Here is a 24,593-nt window from a genome sequence, read left to right as displayed (position 1 = left end):
AATGTGATTTCATATGAATAAGAGAACTTGGGGAGTTTTAATACAATAAAGTGGTATTTTTGAGAACAGCATTGCTATCCTAGATATTAAATCATCTGTCTGCTCCAGTGTAATACTATCTGCTTCTAGTAACCAATATGTGAGAATTAGAATGGAATAGAAGAACTTTCCCCATTTGATACACTGGCATGATTTAGAGAGGTTTGTGATTGAAATTAACTGGGCATATTGGAAAGTTTCCTATTCCAGCCGAGTAACTGCAAATATTGTCAGGCTTCTAGCAATCTAGCCTTAACTGACTTAACTTTGATTTTGGCCAGCACTGGCAGAGTTGATAAGTGTGGTGCCTTTTTCTGGTACCCATTTCTATAGCTCTTTTTAGCTTATTTATATAACTAGTTTCTTGAGATACATGTTACACAGAAAGCTGCTGTTGGTAGGGGCTGTTGAGCCAGCTCTAACCACAGTAACTCTCATACAACCGCAACTCCGCCCAGCCTCCCCCATCCATCTGCACTGTGTCTGCTGTGCTTAAGAACACACAAGTAATGGTAACTAATGGAGGCACTCTAGGCAGCACTATTGGTAGTGGTGTCCACTGGAACAGGAATAAAAATGAGGCTTGGTTCAGATGGAGGAAAAGTCTACTACTAAGTAAGATATAATACAAAAAATACTTGTGTTTCAAGGGAAGTTTTAATAATAGAATTCAGAAGGTAGGAAGGGCTATGAAGAATGGAGACATGAATAGAAATAATCCACGGATAGTGGAAAAAGAGATGATACAAGGCAGGAACTGTAGACAGTGTCCTAACACAGGATGCATGTGAATGCTTGGATGCAATCGCTATCTGCTCCATAAACTTTCATGTAAAACATAATTTATAAAAGAAAGAAAAGGCAATAATTTTTGTGTGTACTGATACAGAAGACACCATCCTTTTTATTTCAGTCTTGAGCAAGCAGGCAAGTAATTTAAATGTATAAATCTGGCTGAATGAGAAATAATAATAATTACCTGAGGACAGTGGTTAAGAAAAGAGTACCTTTTCTATAAAAATGCTTAAATGCAATTTCTTAGAATTTTGCATTGTTACACACACACAGACACATAATTTGCACTCATAGGCTATGAGTTTAGAGAGTCAATAGAAACTATGTTTATTATCTTGCAACCTGGGAGATTTTAAGAGGATGATCACTAGTAAACAGAAGGCAATCCAAAGGTAAGCTCTCTATACACACTAAATAAATGGATTTTTTCCCCTTTTTATACTGAGGAGATATTTTCCATACACATTAGTATGAATAAGATTTGTAGCTTCAGAAAATTAAAAGATCACACACATAAGCCACCCTATATCTTATTAAATTAAAGCTTTACATTTGATTAAGGGACTTACCAGAAAAGCAAATAAATACCTAAGAATTAAGAAATTCAGAGTATCTCTGAAATAGGATTTGGTATTTTTTTAAAAAAGAACAAAATAAACAAAAAACCATGGCGCACTCTGGTGGCCTAGTGGCAAGAAGATGCTCTGCAACCCCAGAGGTGCACAGTTCGAATCTACCAGATGCTCTGCTGAAGAAGGAGGGACAATCTCCTTCTGTACCAGTCGGATGTGATTTGATGGCACACATGAAAAATATAATTTTTAAAAAAACACAACACAAACAATCAAACAAAAAACAAAACATTTCTGAAAAATTCCCTCAGCTATTTACTTCAAATTGGCAGGGGGCTCCAAAAGTATTCCAATTTGGGCAGATCTCTCGACTTACTTTAACGTCTTTGTTCAACTGTTCTTTATTATCTGTCCATTACAAAGTAGTGTAAAGTTACCTTTTCTAAATCAAGGAAGAGTGCAAACACTTGACTGGCATTGAAAGTATCTGTTCCAGTATCGTCGACATCGGGATTTGGAATTGCTGAGGCTGTAGTGAAAGAAAGGACAGATGAGCACCTCCAAGGCCATCACAGAGGGCAGGATCACTCAAGAACAAATACCACCTGTCCATCCCTTATTCCTCACTCAGCAAGAAGGGGCTCAAATAGTCACCTTTCCTCGGAGAAATTTTCACACCAGGAATCAAATATGGCAGATTGCATGGTGAGGTGTTTGTTGTTTTGTTATGTTTATTTCTTTACACATAAAATGATGATGGTTTTGGTCTGCTCTTGGGTTCTTTCCAAGCCTTTAGATGTCCTTTGCGTTCATTCCCTTTTGTGTCATTAAACTTCATCACTGATATTACTGCTCAATAAACTGAATCTGGAGAGTGTGAGGTGTCTCCACTACCCCCCAGATCCATCATATTCAACATCTGTTCTAAGGATCTGCCAATGCACATCTGGTGATAATGGTTTTCTTTCTAATTATTCAGTGGGGAGAGGGAAATCTGCTTAGGATCGTAAATTCTCTCCTCCCCGCAGTGGTTTCTGAATGATGGTTCATATAAAATACCTGAGACAAAGCAATTAGTCTGGGATACAGTAAACTCTAATTAAGTAACCCCTGAAATGGCCTCATAGAGTGCTATTCATAATGGGGCAGAATTTTATGGAATAGGAGCATTCACTCAAAGACTACATTCATATGCATGAATGTTCATTCATTAAGTTAGCATGCTAATTTTTCTAAATATCAGCCAGAAGTATCATCTTCTCCCCACAGCAAAGAGTTTTAATATCCAAAGGTACCGGTGACCCGTCATTAAGTAGGGCCTGGGCTTTGTTTAAATGCCCATATGACAAGAATGTGTTCTCTCATCTGATTCCATGGCTGTAACACCACTGGCCAGCGTGAGAAACATAGGCTGTGGCTACTGAGCAAAGCCAAGCTAATTGGACCACATCACCATGACCTTGACCTTATTTCCGCTGTGCTCTAACCCACTGAGCCAAGCGATCACAGATCATTTACAACATGATATTAACTCCTCAAAACCATTCATCACCATATTCCACTACGCAGCACATAGCATTTTTCCTTTGGTCCGTCAACCTGTACTGAAAGGGTATTTAATAACATAAAATCTTATACATTTCTTGACATTTAAAAAATATATTACTGGAATCCCCTCTTCCCAGTGCATCAGCCCCACGTTAACCCTCCTGCACTCTAAGAGCCATCAGGATGGGGACCCTTGCTTTGTTCACTAATATTTATCTCCTGCACCAATAACAGTGCGTAGACAGGAGCAGGCGATCAATAAATGTTTGTTAAATGATTATAAAATGGTCTTGTTGTATCAACACTTTATCTTCATTTTTAGCTTTTTGTTTTTTAACACCATTGATTAAAAAAGTACATAGGCATATAGCTCAGGATCCCATATCTTAAAGGAGCCAATGTTTGAAGTCACCAGCTCAGATGTGAAGTCAGTAGAAAACTAGTAGAAAATTGAGCATCGAGTGAGAGGAAGGAGAGGATAGTGGCAACATCAGTGGTCTGCCTGTTACCCTAGTCCCAGGTCTACTGTTCAACTGTGGAGCACAGCTAGTACCTACCCCTGTTGGCCTCGTATTCACCATCTGTAAAATGGAAAATTTGGACCAGCTTCTGAGATCCCTTTCAGTCATCTTTATTATGTGCTCACTAACTATGGCCCCACTACTAACCGCAGATACACAACATGAGTAGAACTCTCTGTCTCTCATGCTGGAGACGTGGGTTCAAATCCTAGCCAGTGTACTTCAAGCACAACCACCATCCAGGGAGACTTGCATGCTGCTCTAATTTCCACTCTAATGAATGGGTCTCAGCAGAGCAGCCAAACTCAGATAAATGAGCAGGAAAGACCTGCTAATCCATTGTTGAATATCCATCAATGAAATTGGTATGGGACACAGGAGTTTGATCCCATTGTGTGGGGGGTAATCAGGAGAAAGGACTGATTTGACAACAGATAATAGGGAGACTCATGGAGAGTCACTGGGAATTTCTGGGAAAGAGGGAAATCCTCAGCATCAGTTTAGGTCCACGCAGATTTTTTTACTCCTATAGAATAATTCAGTATTAAATTAACTTCTAATTTTTCTTGAGAACGTTCCATAATTATGCAACTAAACCCGGTGACTATAAGAACTCCTCTTCGGGAGTTCTGGTGGCCTAGGGGTAAGGACCTGTGCTGCCAACTTGAAGTCTGATTGTTCAAATCCACCGTCTGCTCAATGGGAGAGAGATGGACAAACTTCTCCTGTGCGGTTCCACTGCTTCTGAAATCCTGCTGGAGGCTCTGCAGTGAGTTGGTTCTGATTCAACAACAGCAGATAACAGCAACAACAACAGGGATATTCTAGGTACCTCGGCTTGGAAATGAAAACCTTTTAAAGATTAGACTGTCGCTGGTGGTTGTAAAAGGTTGTTCTGAACTCTCCAGAAGAGAGTAACTTACCTGCCGATGCGTGCCTGCTTTCAAGAACTTTAGCTCTCTGGAGTGATAAATCGCTGCCCTTCTTCAGGTGGGATGACTTTCTCAGAATTTCACTAGGGAAGAAAAAGCAAGAACTTTATAAGTTCATTCACATTCATTCCAGTTTGTTACAAAAATGTGTCACATGGCAAAATCCAGGGCTCTTCCAGGACACTCACATTTTTAATCTGCTTTCTAGGATTTTAATAGAAGAACTCACCTAACCATATACCCATGAATACATAAAGATGCCTATGAGGGAAATTTTTATTCCGTGTAAATGGTCTAGCTGGAGTTATTTTTCACTTTAATCTTGTCAAAGGGAAATTATTTGAAGAAGATGTTAGAGCCAAATATTAAAAGTATTTAGGATAATTTATTTCAAAAGGACGATGATTTCAAGTAGACAAAAGTTCAAAGGTGCTCTAGGTACTGAAACAAAGCTCTGGTTATTTGTCAACATGAAATGAAAAACATCTTTTAAATCCTTCACTCTTCTCTTTAGAAATTAACATAGAAAACCTGAGTATTTAGGGGAAAAGATGCAAGGGGAAAGGTAAGATGAAAACATTTCCTGGGTATCTAGTCTGTTCTCAGGGTCATGGTTGGGTTCATCATAGGTGATACCATGAACTTCAGGCAAAACATCAGGCGGAGATTCTCAATCACATTGGAGGTTTCAACACGATGGGACTAATTTTGTGGTGCCAGGATTCCCAGTGCAGTCTGCCCACCACGCTTCTGAAGGAAATGAGATTGAACCTTCCTACAATTTAGTGATCCTCTTTTCGATTTTTTTTAAAAAAATTATTTTATACTGATTTATTTACAAAGTTCGAATACATTTACTTTTTAATTTACTTTCCACTTTATTGAATCTCTTTAAAAAGGAGAAGTTAACATTCTCTTGAAAACTGGATATTACTTTAAAAGGCAGTGCCTGAAATAAAGTGAGTCTATTTCAAAGTGGAAGTGAATCCAAGTGCCTAAGTGAGAGTATTTTTCAGGATTTCTTAAAATTGATTATGTTAACTGAATCATTTATAAGGGTTCATTAAAGTATGCCCATGTTCGACTGGAAAGATAAAGATAATATTGGACAAACAAGAAGTTCTGCCCACCACTGTAATCAAATTTGAGTGACTTGTTAAGGGGGGAGAAAGGTGCTTTTTAGCTACAGTGGGTAGAGTGTTGAGCTGCTAACCAAGAGATCAGTAGTTCGAAGCCACCACCACTTCAGGAGAGAATCATGTGGCAATCTGCTTCTGTAAGGTTGGAAACCCTAAAACAGTTCTACTATATCCTATGGGGTCACAATTAGTTGGACTACACTTGAAAGCAGTGTGTTTGGGTGATTTTTTTAAAAAGAATCTAAATCTTACTTCCAAGGTACTATCAGTTATGACCAGAGAAAACTATGGGAAATTTTTTTGCATAGCATTGTTTTTAAAAAATGATAAAGAGCGATGATGTTTGTTTATATTCTCTGGTGTTTTTCCCATGTTCTCCATAAAATGTACTGTTTGCTCCAAAAGTTCTGCATTCTTAACGTGCATTTGAATTATTCAGACCATGACAGCATTCCCATATTTTCACATTCCTTCTACAATTCGGATGAGAAAACTCTTCAGATAAAAATAACAGCTGACCTGAGCCTTTCCCCTTCTCTCAAATGGAAGTTTGAAAAAGTTTGAGACAGTCGGTTTACTTTTTCTTTTTCTCAAGACATTTCTGTTCTGCTTGAAACCCTGCCAGGAAGCCTATTGAATATCAACACTTGTTGGGAATATAGAGGGGGAAGTACTTTCATAAAATTTTTAAGGAACAGGGACAAAGACGAAAACTGAAGAGAGAATGGCATAGATCAAAATGTGCAGAGAAGGAGTAAGAGAAAATAGACTGAATAGTAAATAGGAGAGAGGAGCCGGGTGGGGAAGAAAGATGACAGTGCATTAGGAAGCTAAGAGTGAAGAGGCAAAAGTAATATTGGCACAGACGGTACCTTGTCTGTTTATCCAAACTGCACCTGCAAGCATTCTTTAAACACCAAGTGAAGACAAGCTCATTTTGCAGCTTAACAGAACGCTGGCTCAGCTCATTAGCGAGTCTGCTTCTTGCAACAAGGAATCTTGAAGGGTCTTTTGCTAACGAGATCTTTCCTTGATCTGCCTTACAAGGTAGCCTATCATGGGAGTAGGGGTCTATCTCCTTTTTACTTGACCACAGCAGACCTTTCTATAGGGACTCAAGTGTGGAGTAATTATACTGCGCTGCTCCCTGGCCTACAAAATTTCCCCAGTTGTCCAATTTTATTTTGCACTTAATATGGGATGTAGTAGTCTTCATCCTAATCCTCACTGTATAACAAAAACTCTTCTTGTTAAATTCTTAAAAGAGAAATCACAAGAGAAATACAAAATAGACAGGATTGTGCTGGGAAAAGCTGAATTAAAGGTGAAGTCAAAGACAATTAAATCTATGAACTTCTATTGAATTACTAAAGGAGATTCTTGGTAAGGTAACTAGTCTTAACTGAGTCAATGGTATTCTTTGACCTTTCTAATGAACATAATTATACTTCTAGACACATTCTTTATAGAAATGGGTAATAATGATACCTTTGTCATTATTTCACATATTTAAGAATGACATATAAAAAATACTATAACAATTATTTGTGAAGATCATCTTCACAATTACTTGATATACAGCAGAAAGCTGGACAATTACTAAGGATGACAGAAAGAGAATTGATGCCTTTGAGCTGTGGTGCTGGAAAAGAGTATTGACTATACCATGGACTGCTAAGAGAACAATCAAGTTCATTCTAGAGAGGGTGAAACCAGGCTGCTCCTTGAAGGAAAGGATTTTACAGCCCCATCTGATATATTTTGGGCATATTGCAAGGAGGGATCATTCCTTGGAGTGGGACATCACACTTGGAAGGGTGGAGGGACAGCACAAGAGAGGAAGACCCTGGATGAGATAGATTGGCTCAGTGACTGGGGTAGTTGGAGTAGGTGTGTCAGAGACAATGAAACTGGTTCAAGAGAGAGCAGGGTTCAGAGATGTTGTACACAGGATTGCTACAAATCACAAGTGCCTCGACAGCATATAACAAGAACATACCATTTATTGGATGCATGATGTTTCTATTGTTTCCTCATACCTCTTGCTTCTAGGTTGCACCATCTTTGAGAGCAGCCATCATCACTTAGTCCTCTTTATTTCCCTAACAGTTAACACGGTACTGAACCATAAGCTCTGTTGGCTGATTGACTCAAAGAGAAACTATTGATGGAGTGTGGTAGAAAGAGATTTCAAGTTCAAAGTTGCCTTTGGAATCTTAGGTCTGTCTCTACCAGAAAAAAAAAGCCCCTTAGCCACTGTCTCCCTCATCTGTAAATCAGGAATAATAATATCTACCTTGCAAAGTGGTTGTGGAAGTCATATGAAATGTGTGTATCAAGGTTTGGCCACTGTCATCAGAGGTGTTTACCATGTTAGCCCTTGGTCAAAGAACCCATAAATAAAAAATGATGCAGACACACAGCCTTCTCTCTCAGTATGGAGCTAAAACTGTAAGCATATGCAACCACACTTTGGATAGAATAATTCCCCTTGGATATTAGAATTGTCAAGAACTCATGATATCACCGTTATTTCACAGATCTGGAAACTATAGGCTTAAAAAGTAAAATGAGAAGAAGGCACTCCCACTCAGGGTTCCACAACCCCTTTTTAATGTTATACTTAATTTAACTTTTTATCCATTTATTTGTACAGAGTAGCAGAAATGTTTGCCTGTAGTCATGATCAGTTTCATCCTTCATTGACTATAGGTTTAAGAAGTATACAATACATTGTGTTAGCGTGTTAGTACATTTAGCACATGGCAAACACTGAATACTTGAGAATCAAGAATATCACTGAGAAAAAGAGATAGAGAGTAGCTTTTCCTAAGTGCTCTTCCCTTCCCTGCTTTCCTTTGCTGCATACCTAGTTCTCCAAAGTTCCTTGGAAGAGGACATACCAGGACTTGCCCCACAAATGCAGGTATAATTTTGAACTGGGCCTTCATATTCATTCATACACTTGTCTGCATTTCTTAAACGCCCATCATACGTCATTTTCCATAGGAAAGATAAACACTATAATATTATAGCAGGCAAAATTGTTTTAAAACTAAGCTCTAGTGGCAAGAGGCTGCACTGTCTATCTTGAAGGCATGAAGTTCAAATCTACCAGCTGCTCCACAAGAGAAGGAAGGGAAATCTCCTCCTGTGTGATTATTCCCTCTGAAAACCCACCAGAGAGCCAGCTATTGATCAGTTCTGACTCAAAAATACACAACAACAACAATGATAATACATTAGTGGTAAGAGCTAAGGAGATTATGAGAGCCTAGGTTAGAGGGATCTACGGTCTTTGCATTTTTATAGAGCACATTTCTTAGAATCACTATAGTCTTAATTTCAGCTTCTTACCCCAGTAAAGTTTTTCTCTTTACCATTTTGATAGACATGTATTTCTCAACTGGGTCTATTTTGCCCCCTTTCCATCATGCCTTCTGGCCCAACACCATCACCATGAGGGACATTGGGCAAGATCTAGAGACTTGTCTGAGAGTCACAAGAGGAGAAGGAGGCATCCTATCTTTAGTAGGTAGAGGTCACGGATGCTGCTCACCTTCCTGTACTGTACAACACAGCCAGCAACATTCAAGACTTATCAGGCCTTTAGTGCCAATAATATCAAAACTACAGAACTGTACATAGATAATCACATCTCCATACTCCCAGGACCAACTCAGGTGGCTTAAAAGCTTGTTCATAAACTTAGCTCTCCATATGTTCAATCATTAGGCAAAACTCAAATGATTTCTGAGTTCAACACTTAGACCCAATGATTCCAGAAAATCCAACCTTCAAGATCATCCAAGAAAGTCTGCAACAAATCACCACGTGGTCTATGACATTATTTAACTTTTATTGACCTCGACTAATACTGGTCAGATCCAAGAAGATGACTAGGGCCTAAGAAAATACAAGCATGGTTTCTGCCTCAGAGACATTTATTTATAAGGCCCAATTTTGGAATATAATTTACAAGAGAAACACCCTCTGTTTAAGAATTCCTTTATGCTTGGAAGAATACTAGGCTCAGAGTAGATTTTACTTCCTGAGACACAGCTACTAGTCATTGCATTTGGGAAATGTCACATTTATATAACATTGTGAGGAGAGAATATGTACACTTCCCATTAGGTGTCTTTGTACTTCCTGCAAACCTACCTGTGTAGGTGGTGTCTGTGTGTACCGGATAAATGCTGCCTATAAATGGAATTTCTACCAGGAAATAGACATATGGCAAATCCTGGAAAGAAAATTCTGACATTTCTTTCTTGTCTCGTACATTTAGTTAAACTTTAAAGTCACAATCCCTGGTCCCCTCAAAATTGTAATTCTATACATAAACTGTCTAGAGAGAAGATAAGAGATGTGCCCAAGGCCTATCTCTGATCCCAATACCAGGCAATATTAATTTTCCAACTGTGAACTAAAAATAAGAATGCTGTAGATGCTGTAATGGTCTTTGCATCTCCCTCGGTAATTTGGTTCACTCTATCTTCCCTACTCCACCCCAACAAGAAGTCATTCATAAGGCCATTTTCACTGTTTTCATTATTTTTTAAATTTCATCTTGACCTTCATTTCCTAGAGATCACTGTTGTTTAAAATGCAATATCTGCTTGCCTCTATCTATCTATCTATCTATCTATCTATCTATCTATCTATCTATCTAGCTCCTGTGTCTGACAATTGACAGATTTTACTGGTAACTCAATTTCCAACCCAACAATCTATATTAACTCACATGTAGAGATTTAATGCATATGGTGCACTGTCTGAAGAATATTTCTCTCTCTCTCTCTCTCTCTCTTTCTCCTCTTAAGAGGAAAACTTTGGGTAAATATACTTAAACTAGACAGAGATCATGCTTGGAAGGGTGGAAGGACAACCCAGGAGAAGAAGACCCTGGATGAGATGGATTGAAGCAGTAACTGGGGCAACAGGGGCAGGCATGTTGGAGAGAGTGAGATTGGCTCACGATAGGACAGTGGTCAGAGTTATTGTGCCTAGAATGTCACTATTAAATATATAATCGAAATGTGCTTTCATGGGCAGGTGAGGAATTGCTATCTGGGGTAGCTGTGCGGTACAGACATGCACAATGTGGTAGAGGAGACTGTGAACAACCCTGTGGACAGTAAGTTGTTACCTAGCCGTAAAATAAGCAGGTTAATTTGGCAGCAGTGCAATGAAGTTTCTGATTTCTCCATCACAGTCAGTAGCAAAGTTAGTTGTCTGTTCTTGTAAGCAATGTGTGCAAAGGCCTCAGTTTAATTCTTGTTCTAGTCCTAATTCTTTTTTAGGTTCTGGGCTTCTTTCTCTATGCCTTCCTTCAAATCTCCCTTCTTCTAGTGTGGTAGTCACCACTGTTTCTGTCCTTAATGACCTCACGCTTAAAGACCCCAGTGTGACTTTTCAAGTTATCTCCTCACCCAAACCAACCTCCACTCCGCATAAATATAAGATACATTTACTACCTGCAATAGGAAATCCATATTCTTCAGGCAGAAATCATGCCTTATGGTGCCTATCTAACTACTGGCCATTTGTCCTCCAATATTGTGGTCACAATGACATCTGATCAAATATCCACCACATTTGCCATGTTACACCATAATTAATCTGATTTTCCCCCTCTTTCTCTGTCTGACTAGAATGCGAGTTGGTACAGAGACAGTGTCATATTATTAATCTCAGTATCTACAGGGAGTGGTGCAGACCTCAGCGGGTGGTGCTTATTGAGGACACACTTACTGAATGAATTAACAAGTCTGCCTACATGGCAGTTAAGATAATCTATTTTGCGTTTTGAGAAAACAAATTTCTCTCTGAGAGTATGAGTTACATTTTCTCTCTAGTCCTAGAGAAAATGGTTACTATGTAATTATAAATCACTCTGAAACAAAAACAATAAGCAGAGCTAGCTGTGTGTCTTACCTGACCTTTAGAGTAAAATAAAAACCAACCTTTTTTTTTTTTTAACTTCTGCCTGCCTTACATTAACAATAGTATCTTAGGTGTCTTTTACACATTTCTTTGCTTTTAAGTACAATTTAGGTTCTTTAAAGTTCTTCTTCAGTGAAATCTCAGAGTAGCTATGTTTCGAATTCTGTAGGTGTCATCTCTAGGAGTGAGGTGTGAGCTTGAACTCTGTGGGTCGTGGATGAATGTCAACAGGATAGAAATAGAGAGAAAAATCCATCAAGGCAATTCTCCCCCTGGACCTACACGAATTCTGAATCACCTTCCAAATAATGGCTTGTGAGCTCTAGGAGCTGATCTTTGCCATCTACCAACTGTGTGAGCAATGGCAGAGCCAGCGGCTCCCACTGTTCTGGGGTATTCTCGGCAACGGTGCAAGGATGAAGGACATCAAGGTAAGTAAATGCTGTGGTGTTGCATCCTCCATTGTACAAATGAGCTAGAAAACCATAAAAAGGCTATTTTCTTTTCTCATCCAGCCAGTCAGAATTGTTGAGCGTAATAATGTTGGATTCAAACATCCCTTTAAAGCTAATGTCCAGGAAAGTATACATTGAATAACAGAAGTCTGGTGCCATTGGGGAAAAAAACCCACATCAAAACACTTGGCAACTGGCTAGCAAGTAGTGTCAGTAATGTGATCTTAACTTTGAGAAAGGAATCTTCTGAAAGTTAAGATGTCTATTAAAATAAACATGGTGGGCCTCTTCTGATGATGCCAAAGGTGGTATTTCTTTCCTCGCTTACAAAATAGAAATGGACTGCTATCTCGTTGCTTAATGAGGCTGTGCTGATGAATCTTACTTCACCAAAGAGAAGCAATTTAGAGGAACTGTTTACCCAGTCACCATGCCTCAGTTTCATTGCATGGCTTTATAAAGCATAAAAGTTAATAGCATGGTGGGGAAGGCCATTAATGCACTTTTATTATTGTACATAATTTTCTAAATTAAGCCCCAATTACTACATCCTTTAGAGAAAACACTAAGTACATAACAAGCAAGAAGTTTAAGTTGAACAAAGGGCTTAGAGGATTGGGGGGACAAAATTGACCTGGAGGTTAGAATGAAACTAAGAAAAGGGAGACATGGTTGATTATCTAGAGAAGACCCAAGAGAGAATAAAATAAATCTGGAGTTTAATCCTAGTTGCAAAACCAACTCAACTTCTTAACCTCACTTAAGACAATCACTTTTTTGGAGGGGAAGGAGGGATTGTATACCAATGAAAGAATTTTGATTTTTTTTTTTTTTTTTTTTACTTTTCAAGAGAAGAATGAACTGGAGGGGAGGGGAGGGCAGGGAGAAAAGTGCAACAATGAATGAATGGAAGTCCAAAATCTATGTAAACATTCATTAAAATAAAAAAAACCTAAAACAAACCAAAAAACGATCATTTCTTTTCCCTCTCTTTCGTATTAGATAAGAGGAAGTACTTCTTTTGGATAGGTAATTGCACTGCTAAACCCACGGCTGCACTGAGCCGGCACTTCGAATCCCCAGTAGCTCCTCTGGAGAAAGATGGAAGCCTTCTCCTAAGCAATTTATAGCCTCCAAAACCCAACGAAGAGCCATCTCTGAATTGGTTCCAACTTGACACAATGGTTTTTTCACATACAGTTCTTAAGTATTGTTAATGATTTTGCTCATAGTTACTTCATGGGAGTGAAAAGATACTAGAAGACAGTGAGCTAGATAGAACTGTATTGCCATTTATAAATGACATTTATTTCAATTGCATGTCTTCTAACATTTGATTTACAGAATGTCCCTCTGTAGTAGTACCTCCACATGAAGATTTTTCCTGATTACCACAATTGAAAGCTCTCTATTTTAAATATGAATGGAATCTTATTTTCACCATCTGTTATGGAGGAAATTAGATCTTGTGGGTGTAATATAATGACCTTCCATAATGTAACTTAGTATTACATAAGTGTGATCATACCAGTGAGGAGTGTGCCCTACACCTGATCATATGTGAATTATTTACAAAAGCACATGAGACACAATGACAAGGACATGTAGGGTAGACACAGTCCATGTAAGGAAGGCACCAAGGAATGCTGGAGATTCACCAGGCCAAGCTCTGATTTGGACTTTGAGCTTCCAGAAAAGTGAGAAAATAAATTTCTGTTCTTTAAAGTCACCCATTTGTGCTTTTGATGTTACAGCAGCACTAGGTCACTAGAACAGTATCACTCACTGTTTCTGTCTAAACCTCTCCACCAAGTGAGTGTTCACTTTACTGCCAGTTTCTCAATCATTATTTCTTTAATATACTAAAAAGTGAATGGATGAGCATCATGTTTATTTTAAGTATCTACACTTGCTACGCTAACCAGACTTATTAACTTCCTGAAATAAGGAAACCAGTATAAATTAGCAACCCAAGAATTATGTGTATCCACAGTACTTTCTATATCAATTCTTGACATATTTGCAGATTATACTGAACAATGTGCTGCTGATTTCTATGAAAGTATTATTTGCTTAATTTATTGACAAGAAATAGCAATGACAATGATAGAGAAATTGTTATATACTAAGTATTTTAATAGAAAAATATAGGAATGAAATATCTTTATTCTAGATAAATACATTATTTTTCCATAAGAAGTACTCTAAAAATTATTTACCAGTATTAGCTCCTGGTTGATTCCAGATTACAAGATTGTTTTCCAATCTACAGATAAGTAAATTCCTGGGAATCTCCTGAGATTCCTGGGAATGCCCTGAGAGTTGGAGTCCCAGGACCAAAATTCGAAGTTGTAAATTATCAAGTTGTAACTGATCTTGTTTCTTTATCTTTATCCTTCAGCTGCTTCACATGCCATAAAGTAGGACAAACAATAACCCCATTCAAAGGCTGGGTCCAATTTTCAACATTTTCATGTTGAAAACTATAGTCTTTGAATTTCCTTATTGCATTTTCTAGGTCTTATTTTATCTGGAATCACCTACTGAGTAATATAAATGTTTTCCCAGGACATTATACCCTAACACTTGGCTAAATGTGATGCTCGGGTTGAGCCTTTGGCCAGCATGACACTGATTATTGAGTGAGCTAGAGAATCTTGGAGGGAAGTTAAGGAGCAATGCCTTGTCATCTACCTCTAAAAGCAATGCTTCATTAAGCTAATTATGATTGAGCCCACACAACCACACAGTTGTTCCCACCTTGTACATCATGCATATTTTCATGCATCACATTTGTAAACAGAAAATAATGCTATACATCTAACTTTGTATGGCTTACAAGTTACCTACTAAGGAAAAAGATTTGATCTCACAAAATAACAGAACACACAATGGAAATGTCCTACCTGTTTTTAAATAGTGTGGTGTCCATTCCTTTCCTCCGAAGCAGATCTTGGGGTCCATATGGTGTATTTTTGCATTTAGAGTCTGTGTCACAGAGTAGAGTTTGCAGGAAGGGGAAGAAACCAGTACTAGGAAGATTTCGAGGTGCAAGATAACCTGAAATTTAAAAAAAAAACAATAGTCACATCACTGTGGAATATACTTTGGGGCTTGTTGTCAGGAATGTCCAGTTATTGGGTGAAAAAGACATTATGCTGGGAAAGAGAGAAGAAGGTTAGTGAAAGATAGGAAGGCTCTCAATGAGATGACTGACAGTGACTACAGCAACGGTTTTGACCATGTTGTTCCAAAGGTTATCATCAGTCTAGTCAACACGAAGGCATCTAACTATGGCAATCACGTCTTGAGAAAATAAAGAAATATAGTACCTTCTGGTGTTAGTGCTTCTTAAACTCTTGCCTATAGCTTATAGTTTATCACTGAATATAGCAGACTTTGGAAGGGTCTTTGGATTGTTCTTAATTTGCCAATTTGTTTTAAAAGATCTATTGACCCAGTAATCCCTCCTCCTGAAATCTAGTCTAAGGAAATATGGATAGCTATCATTTAAGACACAAATTTATATACCCATAGGTTAAAATACAACATAACAATAAAATTACTGTCACTATCTACTTGTTGGTATGGAAAATTATTTATAACATACTATTCACTTGAAGGAGTAAGTTAGACCATGTAACTACAGAATAATGCCAAATTTATTAAAATACATAAATATATATTTAAAAATATTGAAGGTAACACCTTCAAAATATTGTTGAAAGTCCCTCCATCGGTGGTATATTTCACATGCATATTCTTTATTTCTATTTAAATGTGTATTTCCTATTTTTCAAAAGTATATATGTCATCTTTAGTAATAAAAAAAAATTTATGCTGCAGCCCAATCTTCTTGCTACTAGAAAATATTTGTGGTCTTCAAAAAAATTTAAGGTAGTAGAGAAAACATTTTCCCTGCACACACAGCAATTTCTCATAGTTAAAACAAAAAATAAGTGATATGACCAAACATGTAGATTTTTCTCAACAATTAAAGACATAGAATATAAATCATAGTTGTTGCTATTGACTCATAACTGACCCGCCAAGGGATTTTCGGAGGTTGTTCATCACACAGAAAAAGATTTCTCATTTCCTCCCATGAAGCAGCTGGTGGATTAGAACCGTGTGCCTTTGAATTGACAGCACAGTTCCTTAAATCATAATAGTAAATGCGTTTGTCACTTTAGTTTTTGCTTTAGAAAATATTGTCTTCAGCTGTACATGAGTCAAAGCAATAGGCAAAGTGTGAAATGGAACTCTTCCCACAGTCAGGTTTGATATATAATAACTTGTTGCTGTTGTCTACCACAGAGTGGGAACCAACCCAGAGCTGACCCTCTGGTGCGTGTTCAGAGCCAGTTTAATTGCACTGGAGAATTTGTCTCCCATCTTTCTCCAGCGGGGCAGCTGGTGGTTTCAAACCATGTGCTTCCGGCTTTACAGTGCTGATTCTTACCACTAGGTCACCAGAGCTCCCTAATTTTATCCATTTTTGGAGAAATATAAAGTGAATAAGTGAATAACTTTTTTTAATTATTCATTTTAATGAAAGTTTACAGAGACTTAGGGTTTCCAGTCATTAAATTTTGTACTTTTCGCCCTGCCCACCCTCTCCCCCGCAAATTCTCCTTGATAAGTAAAAGAAAGACTCTTTCATTGCTATGCAATCCCTCCTCCCAAGTCCACTGCACTGTGAAGCCTTCATTCTGCACTCCTGACATGACAATAATATCCAATCATATGTTGTTGTTGTTGTTGTTATGTGCCACCGAGTCACCTGCGACTCATATCTCTTTTAAAAAGTCCTCTTCCTCATCTGTTTCAATGCAGTATACATAATTCCTTCCCTTCTTCTCTGTCTTCCTTCAACCCCAATGTCAGTCCTGTTTTACAATAGTGGCCCTATGCAATATTTGTTCTTTTGTGACTGAGATATTTCACTCAGCATAATGTCTTCCAGGGTCATCCACTTAGCATAATATTTCATGAGTTCCTTGTTTTGAAAAGGTAAATTCAAAATCTATAAGGCAATTATCAAAAGGAAAACGAAAAGAAGCAACACTTTCATTTTCACATAAAGTTGGAAACCAGTTAAGAAGGATATCACTAGAGATATATTTTCATGTCAAAAACAAAAGGTAGGAAAAATGAAATAGGAAGAGCAATACAGCAAAATGTGAAACAGTATTCTAGGAACAAACATAATAAATAGAAATCTAACCCAGAAAACTGAAATGCTGATCTATACAAAGGAAAATAGAAACAAAGGGACAAGAATGATAAAAACATTTGCCAGAAGGAAAGAAATGGAGAGCCTAGAACTGATGTGTTGGTGGGTTTGAAGATAAAGAATAGGAACACAGTAAAAAATGTAGCTGGCCTCTGGAAAGTAGAAAAAGCAAGGTAATGGATTCTCCCCTAGAACTTCTAGAAGAAATGAAGTCCTATGGATGCTTTTATTTTAGGTCACCAAGCCAAGTTTTGGACATGTGACTTTAAGAACTGTAAGATAACACATTTGTGTGGTTGTTAAGTCAATAAGTTTGTGTGAATTTGTTACAGTAGCACACATGAACTAATACAGATAATAGCAACAGCGTGAATAAAACTTGAAGAAAACAGAAAACCTTAAGGTCACAAAAAAACACACTGCTACTTCCTAGACAGACCGTCTATCTCACACCAGAAATACTGGTGATTCATATAATCTTAAACCTCAGTCAAAACTACAGTGTTATGTGCACAATCTTGCACTGTCACCAGTATTATTAAAAAACCCAAAAAACAAAATAATAAAAAATAAAACAACAACAACAACAACAAAAAACCAAACCCAAAAAACACGACAAATCAACTGCAGTGAATCACTTGTTATTCATTTTGATGTTTTTCATTGTAGTGTGAGTCCCTAAATGAGCCAGAGAGATTCAGTCAAATAGCTTGTTCGCTTTTCACATCATGCCTCTGAAACAAAACTCTGCCACAGTGAAATTCATACTGTATGACCTTTACTATTCTCTGGTGGAATTTCATCACTCAGGTAGTTCAGTCGGTTACACAGATCCTGACTCGAGAGAACTGTCTGCAAATGGGCTTGTTCCTCTCTGTGGCAAACATGTGAGGTGGCTCATTTGATTGCAAAGCAGACAGGAAGCCAATAGAAATGCTTTTCCAACGTGAGTGGAATGCTTTCGCTCTATGCTGCTCACCAGGGTGGTGGTGTAGCTGAGCCAGCCCAGAAAACAGCAGCAGCAATAAAGGACGATGAAGAAGATGTCAGGGGAAGAACAGCTGGAAGCACTGGCACTTTGCAGTCAATATTATCTTCCTGGCATTGATCACAATTTTCAAATAATTTGAGAGAAATTTAAAAGAATTATGATTAAACGCACAGCATTCCTGAATGCAACTAACCTACTGCAACCATTTTTTAAAAATAGATACTCTTACTGTAAAGATAATTTATCCAATAGTGTCCTTAAAAACAAGCTCCCATGGTACTCAAGTATGTACTCCCCACTGTGTACAGTATCATGATAAGTAAAATTTGATTGTTAACCATGAGGGTGTGCAAATAAGAAATTGGTTTAGGTATGTATCGATCTCAACCCAATACCAGGCAAAACTGAGACTGTATTGTTCCTTTACTATCATCTTTTAACAAAAGACAATTCATCAAAGGAAGAGGCCATGATATAAGAGAAGAACCATAATGATAAGTAACTACTGTACCTCAAGTACTCTGTTAGACGTGAAACGTTAACTTCACATCCTTCATAACTCTTTGGCATTCACAGCCTACTTCCGTAGGCATACCAACTTTGTTCAAAATACGACAATATTCCAGGCTGCTGCTAGGATTAAACAAGATTAAATTCTATCATAGCTTTCTTGTGAAAAATTATTGTATTTTTACCATTCTGCCCTTTTTTGTTATGCATGCAAAAATGTAACCAACCAATGTAATGGGAGAATCAAGGCATCCTACATTTTGTAGATGACTAATTTTAACATGACCTCATAGTATTCTGAAGGTATTTCTGACACTATATGTTCCCAAATTCTATAATGAAGGGGAAAAAAAGATGTTTCTTTATCTTTTACAAATCTTCCATAGACACATTTGGAGCATCCACAGCTAAGACTAAGAGTTATCCCTGTTCACAGAACAAAAAGTTAGCAGTAGAGTTAAAGGAAGATCATAACTGTGCAAACCATGTTGCCATTTGCAGACATAAAGTGACTTTCAGTGTCTTTTGATGCAGTGTTCAGATAGAATAAAGTGTATATCATTTATCCCTAAAGACTTCTCACCTGAGACATAATTTATGCCTATTTTCAAAAGCAAAACTATTAAAGATACTGTCAGTTTCATAGACCATTGCCACAAGGCAGGATCAAACTCAGAAGACTACCACATAGTCTTGAAGTGCAGCGGGTGGGTGGTTAAGGGTCAGGGGAAGAAAATTATTAGGTAGCGTACGGCTCAGGTCTCCAGGCAATGAAGCCCTCTGAGAAGTCACTCAGAGACTCAGAAGCCACCATATCATGGGTGATTCTCATAAATGGATACAGTCCATGTTACATACATCTTTCTGACAACATCATTGGCCTATTCCTAGGTTATTTTAAGAGTTTGACTGAAACCATATTATAAAACTTTTAGGGACATAGCAATAACTTTAAAGTTAAACTTAAAACTATAGCAATGCCATTCATTGTTCATTGCCTTAAGACTGAAATCAGCATGATAAAAAGATTCTGCTCTAAGAACTTATAAAATTCTCCATTTTTCAAACAAAGAGTGTTATATTTTAACCAAACCTATCCATATCTACATAAAAAAGATATGAAGTTTGTCCTTTTCCTTCAATCACAAAAGTTTGTATTCAGATCAGTGTGTCTGTGGTGTTCAACATGTAGGACCAACAGCAATAGCATCACGTGAGGACTTGTTAGAAATACAAGTTCTCAGATCTTACCTCAAACCTACTTAATCATGAATAGTGGTGGTGGGTTCAATAATAGATTAACTAGCCCACCAGATAAACATGATAAACATTAAAAATGGAGAGCTATGAATCTGGCCAAAACCTTTTTCATCAGAAACCATGTATTACACATTTTAGGATGGTGGGTCCTAATTGTATTAATTAGAGTTACGAACTCTGCCACTGTAGCATAAAACTAGTCATTGGCAATTTATACGTCAATGGACCTGGCTGTATTCCATTGGATGTAGTTTATCAATGCCTAAAAAGAGTTTTCTTCAATCCATTCTTCTTCCTTTCCTATTTTTCTTTTAACTTATTCTATTCCTCTTCCCTCATTTCCTAAAATCTAGTTAATATTTCTTCTGCTTTATTTTTCAATGGCACTCTTGTTTTGATTGAGGGTCTGTGTAGATTGTTTTTATTTAAGTCTCGTTTTTAGAGTCAATAAGACCTTGAATTTAAGGCCAAGGCCTTGCCTCTATTTAGGACTCTGAGTGGAGAACTAGACTCTGTAAGATGGGATCTCTTGTTTTAGTTGAGGGTCATTGTGAAATGTTTGGGTGTTTTGTGTTGTATTTTGTTTTGGTTTTTTTAAGTGTCAAATGCTACTTGTTTTCGAATCTTTTCTTATTCACAGTGACCTTGTATACAACAGAACAAAACACGTTTTGTCTTGTATCATCCTCAAAATTATTGCTATGCTTGAGTTTATTGTTGCAGTGTGTGTGTGTGTGTGTGTGTGTGTGTGTGTGTGTGTGTGTGTGTGTGTGACTTAATCTCCTTGGGGATCTTCCTCTTCTTCACCAGTCATCTTCTATTCCAAGCATAATGTTCTGCTCTAGGTGGCTGGTATCTCCTGATAACTTGTCCGAAGGATATGAAACAAAGTTTCCCATCCTCGGCTCGAAGGAACATGCACCTGTACTTCTAAGATAGATTTGTGTATTTTTCTGGAAGTTCACATTCAATATTCTCTACCCAAAGCATCAATTCTTTGTCTCTCTTTATTAACTGTCCATCATTAGAATGTACATGAAGCAACTGAAAATACTTTAGTTTCAGTCTGGCACACCGTAGCCCCAAAAATGAATTCCATCTAGGATTAAAAAATCATGACTTTGAAAAAAAATATGTTTAACAAAACAGATGACTTTGAATCATCTGTTTGAAAAAATATATGACTTTGAATCTTCAGATAGAAACTTTAACTCAATAAAAACTCAGTTTTTTGAAAGACTGTATAAAAATTAGTTATTAGAAAAAAACAAATATCATTTCTCAGCACAGTGCTTGGCACACTGAAAATAATCTTTAAATATATGAATGAATGGGTGGGTAAATGAATCCTGACGGTGCCAGAGAGACTATGATTTAGTATTTTAGTCTAATATACAACTTAATCTTTATTATTTATATGGGAATGTCTCAAATGTTGTCCTAGTCCCATAAGTTAAAATATGTATGCTTGAGTGTGCTTGGATAATTATTTAATGCTTTATATTCGTGTACTCTATGGAAAAAAATGACAGATTTACACTGAATTATAAAACACTTTTTGTGGAGTTGTAGGCCCTTTAGGTGTTGATTTCTCTGAAAATTTTATCTAACAAATGCTGACATCAATCACATTACCAAACATCTGAATTTACTACTGATAAAGTGACTCTATAAACTTAACATAAAACAGCTGTTGTTGTTGTTGTTGTTGTTGTGTGCCACTGAATCACCTGTAACTCATAGCAACCCTATTTACAATAGCTCTGAACCCTTCCCTACCTATCCTGAGCCAGTCTCACACACACACCTACCCCCATTACAGTTTCTGTGTCAATCTATCTCATCTTAGGTCTTCCTATTCTGAGCTGACCCTCCACCCTTCCGAGTGTAATGTCCCTCTCCATGAACCAGTCCCTTCTGGCTATGTGCCCAAAATATGTGAGGAGTTTTAAAATCTTTGCCTTCAAGGAGAAACTTAACATCACACTCTCCAAGACACACCTGTTTGTTCTCCTGGAGGTCCCCATGTTCTGTACTCTCCTCTAGCACTATGACTCAAAATAATCGATTCTTCTTTTGTCATCCGTAGTCATTGTCCATCTTTCTGATGCATAGGAAGTAATTACAAAGACAATGACCTCAGTCAGGCACACCTTAGTCCCTGCACAGGCATTGTTACTCTTTAGCACTTTGGAGGAGATGTCTCTGACAGCAGACTTCTCCAATGCAATTTGTCTTGACTTCCTGATGGCTGATGCCAAGAGTGCTGATTGTGGAGCCAAGCAAACTGAAACATTGCACTAGAGCATTGAGAATCAAAGGGAAGAAGTCAGGATTAAATAGAGAAGCTTTGTATTTCATAGTTGGGACATGTCACTGGGCAAGGCTATTACTTAGAAAGGAACAACTTACTTGGAAAGATAAAGGGATAGTGGAGACTTACTTGGAAAGATAGAGGGTTAGTGGAGGAGAGGAACACCTCTAATGAGATGGATTGGCACGACAACCTCAGCAATGGGCTCTAGTGTGTCAGAGATGATGAGAATGGTATATGATAGTGTTCAATGGGTCACTATGAGTCATACTCAACTCAACAGCACCTAACAACAAGAAGAACGTGCCTAGCACCACTGAGTAAAGTACTAGATAAGGTTACTTCATTCCTTGAAAGGAAATTTTCTACCTTGACAATTAAAAACAACAATAAAACTCTGCATGAATACCTGAATGAAGAGAGCCTAGTTTTCAAGCTTATCATATTTCTATTGAATAAAACACACAGAGAAGTCTTTGTTTTAGAAAAGCAAATATTACAGAAATATTATATATTAATATTATATCCAAAAAAGAAACTGTTTCCAATAAACAGTAAGCTATTTATTTTAAAATGTCATGTTTTTTGAAAGAATTTCCCATTTTAATGTTTCAAATGAATCCATGACAATCCTGTAAACAAGTAAAGCAAGTGGTCACCCATTTTGCAGGGTGATCAACAAAACCTCAAAGAGGAAATCCAATTTGCACAAGGTCAAGAAACAATAAATTGCCAGAGACTGGTCAAGAACCATATGATACATGACAATCATGGAAGATTTTTGTCCAACAGTGCTTCAGTATCTTGGAGCGAATTAGCTGAGACCTGGAAAGCAGGTATCACTTCTGGTTTTGCTTCTGATTGCAATGAATCTCCTTAGATTCTCTATGTCTCTCTTTCCACATCCACTAATAATGTGGATAATGGTTCAGCTCCCATGGCAAGGAAGACCAATTACATAAAGTTTGTGTAATGAACACTGAAGACAAAATGTCCCTTGAAACCCCGGGTTGACATTGTTATTCAGATTGCTGTTGCATCATTTGTCTTGTTTACTTCTTAGTGGCCAAGACTTGACTGCTCTACGTGGTCTCCCATTTTTGTACTTTGAGTCAATGAATGGTGAGGAGTATTGCGCGACAGTCCTCTCCCTAGTAATTAATAATCTACCTGTACCAACTGGCGTAGGACTTCAATTACCGAGTCCTCTGGGTGTGGGCCATGACGCATTCCTCTCCATCCTCCCCAGGCAAGTCTTGCTTCATAGTTAAGGTGCTTTTCCAAGTACTGATCCAACAGCAAAAAGTTAGACTGTATCTGACAGTGAGAAGTAAAGTGAAACATCTAATCTTTAAAGCCATGGTTAATGAGAATCTGTACTCAAAGGCTGACATTCACACACATTTAATAACTACAGCCTCAAAGAACAAGTAGGAACCTTGTGTGCCGTTTGGGATGGTGTCCTACATCCTGGGATATTTTCATATCTCCACATCCCTTAGAGTTTCTGCCAACTACTGTAGTTAGACAGGTTATGAAAGGTTTAAAAAACATTTCTATTGAGATCATTTTAAGGTTTAAGTTATAAAATGATGGACAGGAGGTAGAGAGATTCCTGATTTCTTTATATACTTGTGTTGTTACTCTCTTCTTTTTCTTCTTAAAGATAAGAGAATGAAACAATCTGAACTAAAGACTTTGTAGTTTCCTTGGATGTTAGTTCTCTGACCCTCAAGTATATACTTGAATTGAATTCATACTTGAATGAACTTGGTTATCTTGGATGTTTTCATAACTTCACCTCACCAAGTGTCCAGAATAAGAAAGGTCTTCCATTCTAAATGCTAAAGAGGCCCTTGTAGGCCCTTGTGGGTGGTGGTTGCAACAGCCATGACCTGACCTATTTTAATTTTAAGCAAAGTGATTTGACTGAAAGTTCAAGAAACATAACAGTAATTCTTACATGCCCATGGGCTAAAACCAACGAAATTCAAAAATAAGTATCCCATACTACATAAAATATTCTCATGGGGTGAAGAATGTTTAGTTCTATTGGTTTACTTTGAGTGAACAAGACTTGTCATCTTGTTAGATGGGCCAAACAGTGACCAATATTTTGCTTTTCTGATGTTTTTCTTTTACTATCAAGGATTCATGAGTGCATTTAAAAATCTTCCTCTTAGGGTCATTTGCAAAGAGAATTTTGACAGCTTGTTTTTCTCTGTCTAAATCTAAGGAGTGTAGCCTTAAATAATGGATTGAAGCTTAGTATCAAGAAAACAAAGACTCTTAGCACTGGTCCTATTGGCAGCATCATGATAGACCACGAAGA

The 24,593-nt window shown here is 37.6% G+C and overlaps 1 protein-coding gene across 1 annotated transcript in view; it reads right to left on the bottom strand.

Annotated features, from left to right (window-relative positions):
* ABCA12 (ATP-binding cassette, sub-family A (ABC1), member 12) overlaps positions 1 to 24,593 on the bottom strand; it is a 224,601-nt gene that overhangs the window by 132,313 nt on the left and 67,695 nt on the right. Inside the window, exons 3-5 of the mRNA XM_006891919.1 lie at positions 14,857 to 15,010; positions 4,399 to 4,490; positions 1,844 to 1,935 (exon numbers count right to left, since the gene is read on the bottom strand). Of these exons, the coding sequence (XP_006891981.1) occupies positions 1,844 to 1,935; positions 4,399 to 4,490; positions 14,857 to 15,010 (338 nt within the window). The remainder of the gene's footprint in view (positions 1 to 1,843; positions 1,936 to 4,398; positions 4,491 to 14,856; positions 15,011 to 24,593) is intronic.

The sequence above is a fragment of the Elephantulus edwardii genome, unplaced genomic scaffold (assembly GCF_000299155.1).
Source record: "Elephantulus edwardii isolate Elephantulus edwardi_28Jun2011 unplaced genomic scaffold, EleEdw1.0 scaffold00106, whole genome shotgun sequence".
NCBI classification, from domain to species: Eukaryota; Metazoa; Chordata; class Mammalia; order Macroscelidea; family Macroscelididae; genus Elephantulus; species Elephantulus edwardii.
Note: the sequence above shows the minus strand (reverse complement) of the source record. Positions and strands in the feature narration are given on the sequence as shown.